The following is a 15,781-nucleotide window of genomic DNA, read 5'->3' on the forward strand; positions in this document are numbered from 1 at the left end:
TAAAACTGTAAATGGTTTGTTTCAGGTCCTAAATAAATTCAAATTAAAAAGTTATCAAATACAAAGTTTCATAACTTTTTGAGATTTACAACTTTCATTTTGGTACTTTCTCCATCCGATGTATTTTACGAAATTTGAATTTCAAATTTGAGAAGTTCAAACACACTTTCCGTTGAAAAGATGATTTCAAATTTAAAAAAAATTCAACTACAATGTTATTCAACCTCTGAAGATCAACAACTTTTATTTTGATTTTTTTCTCATTAGACATAGTGGTAGTAATACTGTTCAAAAATATTATAGGTCTCATATATAGTTTTTGAAACTATATCAGAGAGGTATTGATTTTGTGAACAAATTTACTATCACTTTATCAAAAAATAAAAGATTTATATAAAAGTTGTATAGTGCCTGTCCATGCCGTAACTTAACTTTGCTAGCACACATGCTCCTAGCTAGGTCGTCGTAGGCTAGCTAGCTGTAATATATAAATAAAATTTTAAGTTGAAAAAAAATTATAAATAAATTAAAAAAAGGGCATTATAGCTAACTTTGTTCATTAATTATGGGTATTAAATAAAAGCAGCAGTCCTCTTCTCTATTACTTAGAAAAAACTTACAAAACTAGTTCTACAACCTCTGCGATACTTCATGAGACGAATCTAACGAGACCTTTGACCGCACGATTAGATGATGATTACTGTAGCATTACTATAAACTTCGTCGCACAAAGTTGCACCCATTAATTAGACTCGTTAGATTTGTCGCGCAAAGTTTCACTCATCTGTGAAAACTTTTGACAAATAAACTTTGTTTAGTAGCGCAAGTTGGGAACCAAACGGGGCATGGACGTACGACAAGCAGAAAAACAGTGACGACAGTAGTTGTTGCTGGGGCCCACATGCAGTGGCTAGTACTATGCATCAGTCGCCGCCCGCTCTGCTCGGACATTCCCATTCCGCTCGATCTCAGGTGCTGCCCTGCCCTCTCCCGCTCTGCGGCCCTTCTTGTTATATAGCTAACTAGCGACCCCTTGGTTCCAAGCTCTATTGCTAGCTGCTGGTTGCATGCATGGTATATAGCTAGATTATATTCTTCTTCTCATCATCTCGCTCTTAATTAGCTAGCTTCCAGTTCCAGGTAGCAGCTAGCTGCTGGTGTCTGCAGGTAGCTCCGATAGATCCGGCGATCCGGCCACCGGCAGCAGCAAGAATAATGGCGGATGCGGAGGGTCGGCGGGTGTGCGGCATGCCGGAGAAGGCGCAGCTCCATGTGGCGATGCTGGCGCTGCAGTTCGGGTACGCGGGGTTCCATGTGGTGTCGCGGCTGGCGCTCAACATGGGCATCAGCAAGCTCGTCTTCCCCGTGTACCGCAACATCATCGCGCTCTGCCTCCTCGTGCCCTTCGCCTACTTCCTCGAGAAGAAGGACAGGCCGCGGCTGACGCTCAGCTTCGCGGTCCAGTTCTTCCTGCTCGCGCTGTGCGGCATCACCGCGAACCAAGGGTTCTACCTCCTGGGCCTCGACAACACGTCCCCCACCTTCGCCTCCGCCATCCAGAACTCGGTGCCGGCCATCACCTTCGCCATGGCCGCCGCGCTGCGCATCGAGAAGGTCCGGCTGGACCGCCGCGACGGCGTGGCCAAGGTGGCGGGCACGCTGGCGTGCGTGGCGGGGGCCTCCGTCATCACGCTGTACAAGGGCCCCACCATCTTCGGGGGGCCCGAGGCCGCCTTGGGGCTGCTGGATGATAAGGCGGCGGCGCCCAATGATCTGAAGAACTGGACGCTGGGGTGCGTGTACCTGATCGGGCACTGCCTGTCGTGGTCGGGCTGGCTGGTGCTGCAGGCCCCCGTGCTGAAGAAGTACCCGGCGAGGCTGTCGGTCACCTCCTACACCTGCTTCTTCGGCGTCATCCAGTTCCTCATCATCGCCGCCTTCATGGAGAGGGACGCCGACGCATGGAAGTTCCACTCAGGATCCGAGCTCTTCACCATCCTATACGCAGTCAGTACTTAGCTTGCTTGTAAACTTAATTTATATAGATATATATATACACTTAATTATCAGCTTAATTAATTAATTTGGTGTGTACGTACCTGCGTGCAGGGGTTCATCGCTTCTGGCGTGGCATTCGCCGTGCAGATCTGGTGCATCGACCGCGGGGGCCCGGTGTTCGTGGCCGTGTACCAGCCCGTGCAGACGCTGGTGGTGGCCATCATGGCCTCCCTCACCCTCGGCGAGAAGTTCTACCTCGGAGGCATCATCGGCGCCGTGCTCATCATCGCCGGCCTCTACCTCGTGCTCTGGGGAAAGAGCCAGGAGAGGGCGCGCCTCGCCCGGGAGAGCAGCAGGGACGCCGTCGTCATACCGCCCGACGCCGCCGCCGGCACTGCGGCGGCGCCCATCATCCGGAGCGCCAAGCTGCAGGCGCCGCCGCCGCTGTCCAGCACCACGCAGCCGCTCCTGCTGCCGTCTGAAAACGTCTGAGGATATCATCATCATATCTATCTATCTATCTATCTATATATCGATCCATGCATCCATCGGAGAGCGCGCACCAGCTACCAGTATTTATATTACTTACTTTCCCCTTTAATTAATTAATTGTTTTCTTTCTTATCCTGATGTTCGATTTCACGCACGCATATTATATTATTAAGAGATTTGGTGTGGCGAGTGAGCTGAGCATGCAGACCATATATTTGCACGCATGTATGTATGCAGCGCACTAGTAGCTAGCTAGGATTATTACTAATTGTTTGCATTGGTGGAGAACATATATATATATATATATATATATATATATATATATATATATATATATATATATATATATATATATATATATATATATATATATATATGCATGGTCGTCGGTGTGTAAGTCAATATAATATATATATTGATTGGTGTGTTCTTGAACCCCCCCCCCCCCCCCCCCCCGGCCGCATTAATTTGCACATTACGATTTTATTCGGATGGTCTCAGCAGGTAGTTGAATGCTAAACTTTAGCACTTACAGTATTAGAATTCAAATCTTTGCTATTAAGTTTTCACCGGTTCGCCACTGGTTTAGTCTACCCTATTAGCACTCCTGTTCAGATGACACTAAAGTTTAGCACTTTGAGATATTTAGCATTTGGATACAAACACTCTCTAATTATTCTCGTCTGGACCTGATGGAGGAGGGATTTTGTATCGTGTGCCGCGCGCGATCTCAAGACAAATTAATGGGACCGAATTTCATTGACTGCAGCAACTGTCTAAAATGACACTCTGCCTATACGGCCTATTGTCCTGAACTATTCGAGAAGAGTCCCCCAAAAATACTCCTAATAATTGATTTCCGCCGGCGCTCATCGCTCCCAAACCTGAAAATCGTCACCGATGCCCACCAATTCTTCGCTTCCCGCGCCTCCTCGTTCTTCCCTCCAGCGGCGGCGTCGACCACGCTGGTTCCGTCCGTCCACCGGCGCCGGATCCCCTCGGCAGCTCCCCTGCGTCCCCTCCACCCAGTGCATACTCTCCCTTGAATCCAAGTTGCTTCTGTCCGCGCCGATTATTCAAGCGGAGCCCACAACATCTCGAGATCCAGATCTGCCGGCACAAGGCCTGGAGTGCAGGTGCGTGCCTTTGTCAAGGCTTGAAGGCGGCGATGGAGCAAAATATGTGAGAGGAAAAAACGGATAGAGATTAAACGGCCGTTGTGATTCTTCCCGTGGGAAAAAAAAACAGCATATGGGGCTCACATCTTGATCCATAATGTGGCACTAGTCAATTATTTTTGGATTTGGGGGGGGGGGGGGGGGGGGGGGGGGGGGGGGCTGTTGGGTGGGTTTTTGGTCCTAATTTTTTTCAAGATACTAAAACTAGTTTTTTAGACTAATTTTTAGACACTCTTGGAGATGCTAAACAACGTTTCAGCATGCTTTTGCATTACTTCTCGATGGTCTTCCGAGCGTGAAGCATCTGCCTTTTTATATTATTTTTCTACGGATAGAGGTTTGCTAGCTGTAAATAGTCTTGATGTTCAATTTCATCTCACCTGACAAAATCTAGTCAGTAGTTTTCGATTGTTTGCCTTTCAGACGCAAGGGTTGAGCAATAATAATCCATAAAAGTTTTCTCGTCTTAGGACGTACAAATTTACTGTTGTTCGTGAACATAGACCGTGAAGATGCCGACAAGATTCTTTGTTTGGCCTCTTTTTTAAGAGCCACTCATCTGTTTAAGTACTGGAGGTTCATGAAAATTTTGCTCTGGGTTCTTATCAGTCACTAAGGTGTTTGGTTTCCAATTTATGTTAGCCACTAATAATCCATACAACTTTCCCATTTATGTTAACCTTACAGTTTGGATGTGCTGATTTATGGTTTGCCGATGTGGGTCCTATAAGGCAGAACCTTCAACGTTATGAATACACTCATTTGAAGAGTATGAATATTACATGATATAAAGGAGCAAGATGCCAACTTGAATTTATTCTTCATGTCGTGGAAAATGCCCCTGCCTTGGAGGTTTTAACTGTTTATACCACTCAGATATGGATGAGCATGCTGGCCAGGTTGCTAAATGTGACAGAACCGCCCAAATTAAACCGGCTTAAGTGCGCTAACAATCATCTTAAGTGTTAATCAAGTAAACATGCACTTAAAACGGTGTAATCCGGCAGCCTGTTGGGTTAAGGATCGAAAATACCGGAAGTCTCACCCGAAGACGAGCACAGATGATTTCAAGCAGACTAAAGTTCTCAAAATTAAGTTTACAAAGCAAAGTATTACAATTAAGTTTATGTCGGTACCCTGTAGCAGGGGTACCCACTCTTACTGCGGCAGGGCAGGACCCGCGTAGTTATCCGTAACTGTGCGCAAAGGACGGAGTAGCCTGGACCATGGGCCAGGTTCCTTCCTCACCAGGCCAATGGCCCCGGACCTGTTCCCCGCCTGGGGATGGGTCCGGAGACTCCACGTGCCCCTAAGGAAGGGAAGCTCCGTGTCGACAGCCGAGGCCTCGGACCCCCCATAGGGGTCCAAGACCTCCCGCGTCCATCCGGACCTCCCTTACCGTGCGGGGGTCCGGAGCCGCAATGTGTCCCGGAGGCACGGGCGTGGGCTCGTGCGCGAGCCTTCCGCTGGAAGACTCGTCCGCCCACCGCATTTAATGCAGATGGTTGAGGCATGCTCTGCCGCCGCGGCACGCAGGACAGCCTTTGTCAGGCCTCACTGTGCACCGCGTATTACCAAGGTACACAGTGTAGCCGCCTGTGCCGCACCCGCACAGAGCCCGTCTGCAGCATTAAATGGATACGACGGCACGGCACTTTTCCATCATGCCGCCTACGCCGCAAGCTACACAGCCGTTCAGCTACGTGGCAGGCGACGCCACTAGCTACGTCTGGCACCGTCCCGACAAGACAACGCCTGGACATGATGAACGAGGGACTCCAGGAGCAGGCAAGGGAATCCAGGAGAGAGATCTCCTTTGCCTGTGACGCCATAATATATGAACAGTACGTTATTTTATACTACATCGTTGGGCCCACCTGTCGGGGACCCAACAGCCATGTACGCGCCTCCCTTGAGATATAAAAGGGAGGCGCTCGCTGTGCACTATAGGCTCGAACAGACACAAGCCCTCTCGAACTCTCTCGAGGCAAGGCAATACAACTCACAGTGGACGTAGGGTATTATGCTCCGGCGGCCCGAACCACTCTAAATCTTGCTGTGTTCATCGTGTTCTGGAGTGAGATCTAACTAGGACTAGCTAACCCCCGAGTACACACCCTCTGGGCTAGGGCGGGTGTCTTCCGCCACCCGGCTGTGGTTTGCAGCACCACGACATTTGGCGCGCCAGGTAGGGGCCTTTAGCTGGTCGCAGTTCATCTCTTCCTCGTCTCGATGGTTCGTGTGGACGACGTGGAGATGACAGAGGGTGTGGCGTCCTCCACGCCACACGCCTCTCGCGTTCCTGCTCCAGGGGCAATTGTGCCTGTGGAGCAGCCACCGTCGGCGGCGGCGCGCGCTGCTCGCCGGCAAGAGTCAGGGCACCCATCAAGGGCCCCCTCACAAGCTGCGAGCGGCGGAGCGCTGGCAGCGGCTAGGGAGTTGCTTCGCAACCCCCCGGCTGAGGCAGCCTCGCCAGACACCCTAAGGCAGTGGCGGGACGACGTTGACCGTCTCCTCCACCTGGCTCAGGCCTCCCCCAGTTCTGCAAGGACTGGGCAACGACCTCCGCCCAAAACGCGGCAGTACCTTACCGCCAGCGTCAGGGCGGTGCGTCGGCGTCCGTGCGCCCCCCCACTGTGAGGGGTGCACGAACAGAAGACCTGCGGGCGGAGCTCAACCGCTGGCGCGCGGGAGAGGATGCCCGCATCTCCGTCGAGAGGGCGCGAGAGCGCCGTCTTAACATTGAGGGCCGCAACCTCAACGCCGACTTGGACGTGGTGGCGCCCAAGCCCCCGGTGAACGCCCGGATACAGTCAGGCGCACCAGTGGCTGGGGTGGGCTGTGCTGCACTGGCGAAGCACCTCCGCGCCGTGGCATGGCCGTCCAAGTTCCGCCCGCACCTGCCGGAGAAGTACGACGGTACCACTAACCCGTCGGAATTCCTGCAGGTGTACGTTACCGCCATCACAGCAGCTGGTGGTAACGGCGCCGTCATGGCGAGCTACTTTCATGTAGCCTTGTCTGGGCCAGCCCGGACCTGGCTCATGAACCTCACACCTGGGACGATCCAATCCTGGGAAGAGCTCTGTGCGAGGTTCACAGCGAACTTCACGCCGTGCATGGTGTGGAGGCACACCTTCACGCCGTGAGGCAAAAACCCGGAGAAACGCTCCGGGCCTTCATCTCGCGCTTCACCAAGGTACGGGGTACCATTCCTCGTATCTCAGATGCATCTATTATCACTACCTTCCGCCAGGGGGTACGTGATGAGAAGATGCTCGAGAAGCTGGCGACGCACGAGGTGGAAAGCGTCACTACGCTTTTCTCCCTAGCAGACAAGTGTGCCAGGGCCGCTGAGGGCCGTGCATGGCACTCAGCCCCCCAAGACGGAGACGCCAAGGCTGGCGGCTCCGGTGCTACCGCTCAGAGCGGTGGCAAGAAGAAGAAGAACAAGAACCGGAGCCGGGGGAACCGCATTCTGGCAGACCAGTCGTTGCAGCAGCAGCGCCAGCAGCGGCGGCTGGGGGCCAGAATGCACATGGCAAACGCCCTCGCCCGCAAGGTGGAAGCGAAGGTTCATGCCCAGTGCATCCCACCGCTCGCCACAGCGTCGCTGACTGCCATGAGATCCAGAAGCTCGCGAAGCGGGTCAGTGGGCGGCGTGAGCAGTCCTCCAAGGACGGTTCACCCCCTCCTCGCCAGCGGCCTGGCAAGGAGAAAGCCTCCGACAGCGGAGCCACTGTTGGGGAGAAGGAGCTGGGGTACCAGTCCCCCGCTCGGAAACTGCGTCCGTGCACAACTTTCAGGAAACTTATTGCGTCCAGGAAACTGCGCCACTACTTTCAGGCACACCGAGTTGTCATAGTGACCTCTTACCCGCTAAGAGCAATCCTGCACAACTCCAACGCCACAGGCAATATCGCCAAGTGGACGGCAGAGCTGGCTGAGTTCCAACTGGACTTCCAGCCTCGCCATGCAGTCAAGAGCTAGATCCTGGCTGATTTCATAGCGGAGTGGACTCCTTTCCCAAGCAATTCTAGGGGTCCGGACGTCAACGCCGGACCCCCGGAGCCGGAAATCAGGACACCAGTCTTCACCGAGCCCCACTGGACACTCTTCTTCGACGGGTCCGCCCGCGAGAAGTGGGCCGGAGCTAGTGTGGTCCTCATCGACCCAAACGGAGATCAGCTACCTTGAGTTCAAGGCCACCAACAACATGGCGGAGTACGAAGCTCTGATTTTTGGCCTGACGCAAGCCCTCTCATTGGGGGTCCGGCAGCTTCTGGTGAAGGGGGACTCCCAGCTAATCATCAAGCAGGTCCGAGGGGATTGCAGCTGCAACAATCCCCAGCTCGCGGCATACCTCATGCACGTGAGGAAGCTTGAGAAGGACTTCGGTGCCCTGGAACTGCAACATGTTCCCCGCAAACTCAACTCAGCAGCAGATGATCTCTCCGCAAGAGCATCTACCTGGGCATCCGTGCCCGAGGGCGTCTTCGAAAGACGGCTGCTGAGACCTACCGCCCAGCCTGCCGAACTGGGTGAAGGGGATCAAGCTAGCACCTCGAAGTTAGCAATCCCGGCGGCATCCCACCTATGGTGCCCAACCTGGGCTGTGTGCTCTGTTGAGGATCCTGGTGACCTCGTAGAGCCACTCCCACCTGCTCAGGAAGCTCCCGATGCATGGATCTCCGAGATCCGGGGCTACCTGAAAGATAACATCCTCCCTGATGACGATGTGTCCGCTGAGCGCATAGTCCGATTGGCTAAACGCTACGCGGTGGTAGAAGGGGATCTCTACCACCGTGGCGCCAATGGTGTCCTCATGCGGTGCATTTCCCAGGGAGAGGGCCGCGAGTTGCTCGCGGAGATCCATGGAGGCGAGTGTGGAAGTCATTCCTCATCTCGCACGCTTGTTGGCAAGGCCTTTCGGCATGGCTTCTACTGGCCAACAGCACTCCAGGATGCGGCTGAGCTGGTAAGGTCCTGCAAAGCATGTCAATTCCATGCAAAGCAAATACACACACCGGCTCAAGCTCTGCAGATGATTTCGCCCTCATGGCCATTCGTTGTGTGGGGTGTACATATCCTGGGGCGATTCCCCCGGGCTGTCGGCGGGTACCGGTTCCTCTATGTCGCCATCGACAAATTCACAAAGTGGCCGGAGGTTACCCCTGTGGTGAATATCACTAAGAAATCAGCAGTCGCATTCCTCAGATCCATTGTGTGCAGATTTGGCATCCCAAACCGCATCATCGCGGACAACGAGACCCAATTCAAAAGCAGACTCTTCCAAGAGTACTGTGAGGACATCGGCATCCAGCTATGCTTTGCGTCCGTGGCACATCCCCGTAGCAATGGACAGGTTGAGAGAGCGAATGCAGATATCCTTAGGGGACTCAAGACCCGCACCTACAACTACTTGAAGAAGCATGGTGCCAAATGGGTTGACGAGCTTCCGTGTGTACTATGGGGCAACCGGACGACACCCAACCGAGCCACCGGGGAGACTCCATTCTTCCTGGTCTATGGGGCTGAAGCATGCCTTCCCCCAGAAATTCACCTGGGCTCACCAAGGGTCCAGGCTTTTGACGAATCCATGCAGGAGCAGCTGCGGCGTGACGACGTGGACTTTGTTGACGAACGAAGATGGCGAGCAGCAATCCGAAATGCACGCTACATCCAGGCGCTCCGGCGCTATCATCAACGGTTCGTGCATAGTAGGGAGCTCCGGGCTGGCGACCTCGTCCTCAGATGGATCCTGAGCCGGGCAGGGCTCCACAAACTTTCCCCCAGCTGGGAAGGGCCCTTCAAGGTTACAGAGGTATGCCGGCCCGGGTGCGTTCGCCTCGCCACAGAAGATGGAGTGCCGCTGCCCAACCCATGGAACATAGAGCATCTGCGTAAGTTTTACACCTAGGCAGAGCAGGGAAATAAACTTTTCCTTTGTAATTAGATAGAGTTAGCGTGCGGCCCAGAGCGGTTGGGGGCCACCCTCGTAAACCCGACCTCTGGCATCCATCGCACCGTCGGCTAACGCGCGGCTCAGAGCGGTAGAGGTCCGACCTCGTAAACCCGGCCTCTGGCATCCAACGCGCAAGCCATGTACATCAAGATTGCAAAGGAAAGACTTTCTCCCAGTTCTGTCTTTGTGTCAAAATTTAAATTCGCTTTCTAATTCTCGAGTTTTTTTCCTTTCTAACCCCCGTGCGGACTTCCACTCTTGTCGCTACAACTAAGATCTATATTGAGTTGCTGGACTGCCGTACAGATACCGGACCATCTTGCTGCTGGGGAGGGGTCCGAACCCCTAGGGACCTGCTCTGGAGAGGGGGTGCTTGTTTCCTGGGGTGGTCCGGAGTCCTGTGTAGCCGCTTAGATGGTTCCGTACCCAAAAGCCTACACACTCCACTGCCCTGTAACGAGTGCTCTAGTACTTGGAGCCGGGTAATTAGGGGCTCGGACCTCCTTCTAGCTCAAGAATTGGATTCCTCAGTCCTACACGGCATGTCCAGCTCCATATCTCAAAGGATCGAATACGACAGACTGACCTCACCCACTCCTAGGAAGGGTCTAGAGCATCAGATCCAGGTCCGAAGAAGTCGTGTTGTTTCCTGGAGTGGTCCGGAGCCCTGTGCAGCGCCTTAGCCTGGTCTCGCACCCTAAGCCTACACACTCCACCACTCTGTAACAAACACTGAAATGCCCGGACCTGTATATCTAGAGCTCCGGACCTTGTACTAGGCTGGGGGCCGGTCCAGAATAGCTCGTGCGGGCCTGCTACTAAGCTGTAACTTTGAAGTGATACACAGGCCAAACCTTAAATGGCGGTAGCCAGCCTCAACCATTGAGCCTACCTACCAGGGGGTCCCGGCATCCGCTTTAAAGTTTCATGCAGGTCAAAGTCCAGTCTCGGTGGTAGACAGGCTCAAAAATAACTGAGACTATCTCCCATGGGGCCGGGGCATTCGCTTTATGCCATGACATCTGCATACGTCAAACAGCTAAGTCACAGTATCATTTCTAGCATGCGAGCAAGTTGATTCTTCTCTCTGTAGAATTTTCTGCTACGCAGGGAAAGGCATAAGACACTCGCTCAGTCTGCAACTATGCGGCACCTATGCCCAAGGAGGTCCGGAGCATCTTCTACAGCTCAGGTGGCAGACAGGTCCAATCAACTGAACCTATCCGCCAGGGGGCCAGGGCGCCGGGGTGTTGTATACCGCAAACCAACAACTAACAAAAAGCTAAGTTGAAGTTTCTTCTATTCCAAAATTTCAACTAGTACAATGTTGTTACATAATGCAAAAGATACAAAGATACAATGCCCAGCTCAAGGGTCTGCAGGCTCCCGCTTGAAGTAGGCGGCAACGAAGTCGACGACCTCCCGCACACTATCCCGAGCGGCGGCCTCCGTCTCCGCTACAGGGCCACCGACCACGGGCGCCAGCGAGATGGCCGAGTCGTGGCTCCGGAGGCAGGTCAGGATGTGCTCCGCCACCATCCGGATCAGCTCGCGACCCTCGGCTTCGAGCTGGCCAGCAAGGACCGGCCCCAGACGCTGGAGCCTATCCGAAGCCGAATTCAGCACTGGGAGGGCGTCAGCTATCGAAGCTGGCGGCTCCACTACCTGGATTGGGCTCAGTCCAAGTGGCACCAGTGCCAGGCTCGCTTCGGTCGCCCAGTCAGCGATCCGCTGGGCCTCCACGCGCTGGTCCTCTTGGTGCTTCCGGACCGCCTCCTGGACCGCCTCTTGCACCCGGGTGTCCAGAGCCGCCTTGGCCACCTCCACCTCGTGGGACCTCTCCTCGAGCTCGCGGGACCCCTCCTCGAGCTCGGCCTTCCTCTTCTCCGACCACTCTTTCAGCTTCTTGAGGGAGTACCGCTGACGCCCAAGTTCCTTCTCTATGCCGGTGGCGTGGGCCTCCCGCTTGTAGAGGGACTTCCGGTCCTCTTCCAGCTCTGCCTCGGCAACAGTCAGCTTGCCTGCTCTCTCCTGCAGTTGCTCGCGCCATCCCTGCAGAGTCGCAGAGAAGACGTCAAGCTCCTGCCTCCGGACCTCGAGACCCTGGCTGCGGGTCTCCAGCTCGGACTGCTGAGCCGCGAGGCGAGTCTCGAGGTCGGACCGCTAAGCCGCGAAGCCAACAACCTCCAAGGCAAAAGTCTCCTCCCGCTGGGCCAGGGTCTTCTCCCGGCTCGATACTACAAGCTCCCGGTTGAATACCTACAGAAGGTTGGCTCGATAGGCCTCTTGGTCGGCTTTGAGCTTTGACTGGGTTTCCGCAGCACGGGAGGCTTCAGCCTTCGTGTGCGCCTCCAGGCGGGTGTGCCAGTCGAAGAGGCGCTGGCGTTCGCCCTCCAGGGCAGACCACTCCTGCCGGAAGGCCACCTCGGCGGAGGAGGTTGCCTCCACTATCGACCGCCAGACCTGGGTCAGCAGCTGGGGAAGGGGAGTCGCTTCCTCCTCCGGGAGTTGGAGCTGCAGGAGCTGCCTGCCAAAGACCACCTCCAACTCCTCCTCTGCAACAGGATCGGAGCTGGAGGTGGGAGCTTCCGCTGCAGCACTCGTCTCCGGCGCCTCCGTCGCCGCTGCGTCGAGTGCGGCTGCGCCCGGCATCGGCGTCTCCGCCGCCGCTGCGGCGGCGCCCAGCACCGGTGCTTCAGCCGCCGCCGCGTCAGGTGCGACTGCGCCCAGCGCTGGCGCCTCCGCCGCCGCCGTGTCGGATGCGGCTGCGCCAAGCACCGGCGCCTCCGCCGCCGTCGCTGCATCGGGTGCGGCTGCGACCAGCACCGGCGCCTCCGCCGCCGCCGTGTCGGATGCGGCTGCGCCCAGCACCGGCGCCTCCACCGTCGTTGCGTCGGGTACGGCTGCGCCCAGCGCCGGCGCCTCCGCAACCGCTGCGTCTGCCGCGCCAGTCGCAGGCGCCCCCACCGCTGCAGCGTTAGGTGATGCTGAGTCTAGTAATGACGCGCCTGTCAGCACCGCATCGGGCACCACTGGGCTGGCAGAGGTCACTGTACCTGAGGATCCCGCGCCCGCCGTCGCCGCTGCTGCCGCCGCCGAGGCCGCGGTCGCCTGGGCACCAGCCGACGAGCCGGCGATGGTAGAAGAACTGCTGGGGCGAGGAGCCCTGGCAACAAAGCGGAGAAGCCTTCAGCAAAAAGCAGAGCACCTGGCATAAGGGAAGAGAGCAGAATAACACTAACCCAGAAGTGCTGGGTACCCAGCGTCCTCGGAGGCCCGACATCCGCTCCTGCTGTTGCTGCTGTTCCTGCAGCTGCGATGAAGGCGCAACCCGGGCCTGCTCCTGCTGCTGCTGCTGTTCCCTTGGCTGCGGCGCGGGCGCAACTCGGGGCTGAACCTGTTGCTGCTGTTGCCGCTCTCGCGCCCGCTGCAGCTGCTCCCGCGGCTGCTGCTGCTGTTGCTACCGGCGGCAGGAATCTCTTGGCGGCGATGGTGGCGACGCAGACGCCCCGGGTGACCCGCGAGGGCCGGTGGCCCGGGAGCTGCCCTGGCCCGCGCCCGCAGCGGTCCTCTGACGCTTCATGGTGGGCTCCGTGACTGGGGTCCCGTCACCCCTGAGTAGCCTGCGCCGGCCTGCATCCCCCGACGATGCACCGGAGCTGCTCTGTACCTGGCTGGAACCGGCTGTGGCGGCGCTACTAGCCACGGCCTGCTTCCCCTTCGTGGTGGCGCCGGACCCCGCGGTGCTCAGTGTAGCTTGATCCCCGGATGCGCCAGGGATCCGGAGCCCACGGTTCGGATCGGCTCCGGTCTGGCGTGGGGCCAGCCCCCCGTCATCAAGAGTTGGCAGGGTAGCCAGCACCGCCACCCTCGCGGAGTTCTCGCAGAGGGGAACAATACCCTGAGGAAGGATCAGGTTCTCCGGGATGAAGGCGTCTCCCGTCACGTTCCGCACCAGGACCTCCAAGGCTTCCTGGGTCAAGTCGCTCCCCTCTCCGCGGTGGGTCCTGCTGCAGTCGTTGAGGCCGGTGAAGCTCCAAGCAGGGTGCTGCCGCTGCTTCAGGGGGGGCGATCCGACGCTTCAGGAAATCTCCAAGCACGTGCCACGAGGTGAGGCCGCTCTCCGCCAGCGACCTGATCTTGCCCAGCACAGAGTCGAATTCCGACTGCAGGGACGGCTTGGCCCTCCAGGATGCGCGGTCGGTGGCGGGCCCCTCGGTCGGCAGGCGCGAGGCGCTCGTTGGCTTCGGTGGTGGCGATCACCCAATCCCTGCGCCACTCCTCCCACTTCCCGCCAGTAAGGCCGGGAATGTAAGGAGTCGGCAGGTCACTTCTTATCTAGAAGTAGTACCCCCCCCCCCCACTTCGTCCTTGCTCCTTCCGGACCTCACCAGAATGAAGAAGTAGCGGAAGAGGATGACGCAGGGCCGCACTCCCACGAACATCTCGCACAAATGCACGAAGATGGACGTCAGGAGGAGGGAGTGGGGCGTCAGGTGTTGAAGTTGGAGGCCGAAGTCTTCCAGCAGCAACAGCAGGAACGAAGAAATCGGCAGCCCCACGCCGGTGGAAATGTGTGAGGTGAATAGCACAAATTCCCCGGCGCGGGGGTTGCCAAGGGGAACCGAGCCTGCTCGGACCCCCCAGCCGGTCTCCTGTGCGCTCCACCCAAGCAGGCGGCGCACCGTGTTCAACTCTTCCTCGGTCTGGAAGCGGCGAGGATGAACAAGGGATGCCATCTCTCTGTGGAAGTGAGGAGCAATCTGCGTGGGGGAACAAGGGGCAAGAAAATCTCGAAGGCAAAGGGTGCAAAGGTTGGAAGGAAGAAGGCGAATGCGGGAAAGTAACCGCGGTATGCGGTTCGCCCCATTATAAAGCCTGACTCAACCGGCGCGCCCCGGAACCGTCGCCGGAACCCAAGCGACGCCCGCACCTGGTGTTAACCGCCCAGTCCATGACATGGGGGCCCAGGCCCACCTGTCGGGGTGAGTGGGTAACCAACAAAGGTGTGAAAAGACGGGATCTGAACCGTCGCCCGCACGCGAAGCGAGGCGGAAGCTGAGCTGACGTGCGCGTATTAAGCGCTGGCGTGGCCAAGTTTTTCGGGAACTGCGCCGATAGTAAATATTCCATTTATTCCGGCCGCAACAGTGCCGAGCGTCGCGCGCGTGATGAGGTGAACCACTGTATGTGGGGACCATGAGTCAGTAAGCTGTTGCGATGCGATGAGGCAGCAAACAACTCGATAGATGGTCAAGGCCAGTCAAAGACCCCTGCAGTGAGAAGCTTCAAGCTATACAGAGCCAAATCGCAGTAGTGGCCCCACCTGCGGGTTCGAACCTCCCCCGAGGTGGGCCCGGGGGCCACTGTCGGTACCCTGTAGCAGGGGTACCCACTCTTACTGCGGCAGGGCAGGACCCGCGTAGTTATCCGTAACTGTGCGCAAAGGACGGAGTAGCCAGGCCCACGGGCCAGGCTCCTTCCTCACCAGGCCAATGGCCCTGGACCTTTTCCCCGCCTGGGGATGGGTCCGGAGACGCCACGTGCCCCTAAGGAAGGGAAGCTCCGTGTCGACAGCCGAGGCCTCGGACCCCCCATAGGGGTCCAGGACCTCCCGCGTCCATCCGGACCTCCCTTACCGTGCGGGGGTCCGGAGCCGCCACGTGTCCCGGAGGCACGGGCGTGGGCTCGTGCGCGAGCCTTCCGCTAGAAGACTCGCCCACCCACCGCATTTAATGCAGATGGTTGAGGCATGCTCTGCCGCCGCGGCACGCAGGACAGCCTTTGTCAGGCCTCACTATGCACCGCGTATTACCAAGGTACACAGTGTAGCCGCCTGTTCCGCACCCGCGCAAAGCCCGTCTGCAGCATTAAATGGATACGACGGCACGGCACTTTTCCATCATGCCGCCTACGCCGCAAGCTACACAGCCGTTCAGCTACGTGGCAGGCGACGCCACTAGCTACGTCTGGCACCGTCCCGACAAGACAGCGCCTGGACATGATGAACGAGGGACTCCAGGAGCAGGCAAGGGAATCCAGGAGAGAGATCTCCTTTGCCTGTGACGCCATAATGTATGAACAATACGTTATTTTATACTACATCGTTGGGCCCACCTGTCGGGGACCCAACAGCCATGTACGCGCC

General features: G+C 56.8%; 1 protein-coding gene across 2 annotated transcripts; it reads left to right on the plus strand.

Moving 5' to 3' along the window:
- Nucleotides 1–973: 973 nt before the first annotated feature.
- LOC120713111 (protein WALLS ARE THIN 1-like) lies at nucleotides 974–2,758 on the plus strand. Of its 2 annotated transcripts, XM_039999101.1 has the most exons (3): nucleotides 974–1,149; nucleotides 1,206–2,007; nucleotides 2,110–2,758. In XM_039999101.1, the coding sequence occupies exons 2-3, from the start codon at nucleotides 1,216–1,218 to the stop codon at nucleotides 2,488–2,490; spliced, it is 1,173 nt and encodes a 390-aa protein (XP_039855035.1). In that variant the 5' UTR covers nucleotides 974–1,149; nucleotides 1,206–1,215; the 3' UTR covers nucleotides 2,491–2,758. The 2 variants fall into 2 exon arrangements, with proteins under 2 accessions (XP_039855035.1, XP_039855034.1); XM_039999100.1 differs by having other exon boundaries at nucleotides 974–2,007.
- The last annotated feature ends 13,023 nt before the right edge of the window (nucleotides 2,759–15,781 follow it).

The sequence above is a fragment of the Panicum virgatum genome, chromosome 6K (assembly GCF_016808335.1).
Source record: "Panicum virgatum strain AP13 chromosome 6K, P.virgatum_v5, whole genome shotgun sequence".
In the NCBI taxonomy this organism is placed as follows: Eukaryota; Viridiplantae; Streptophyta; class Magnoliopsida; order Poales; family Poaceae; genus Panicum; species Panicum virgatum.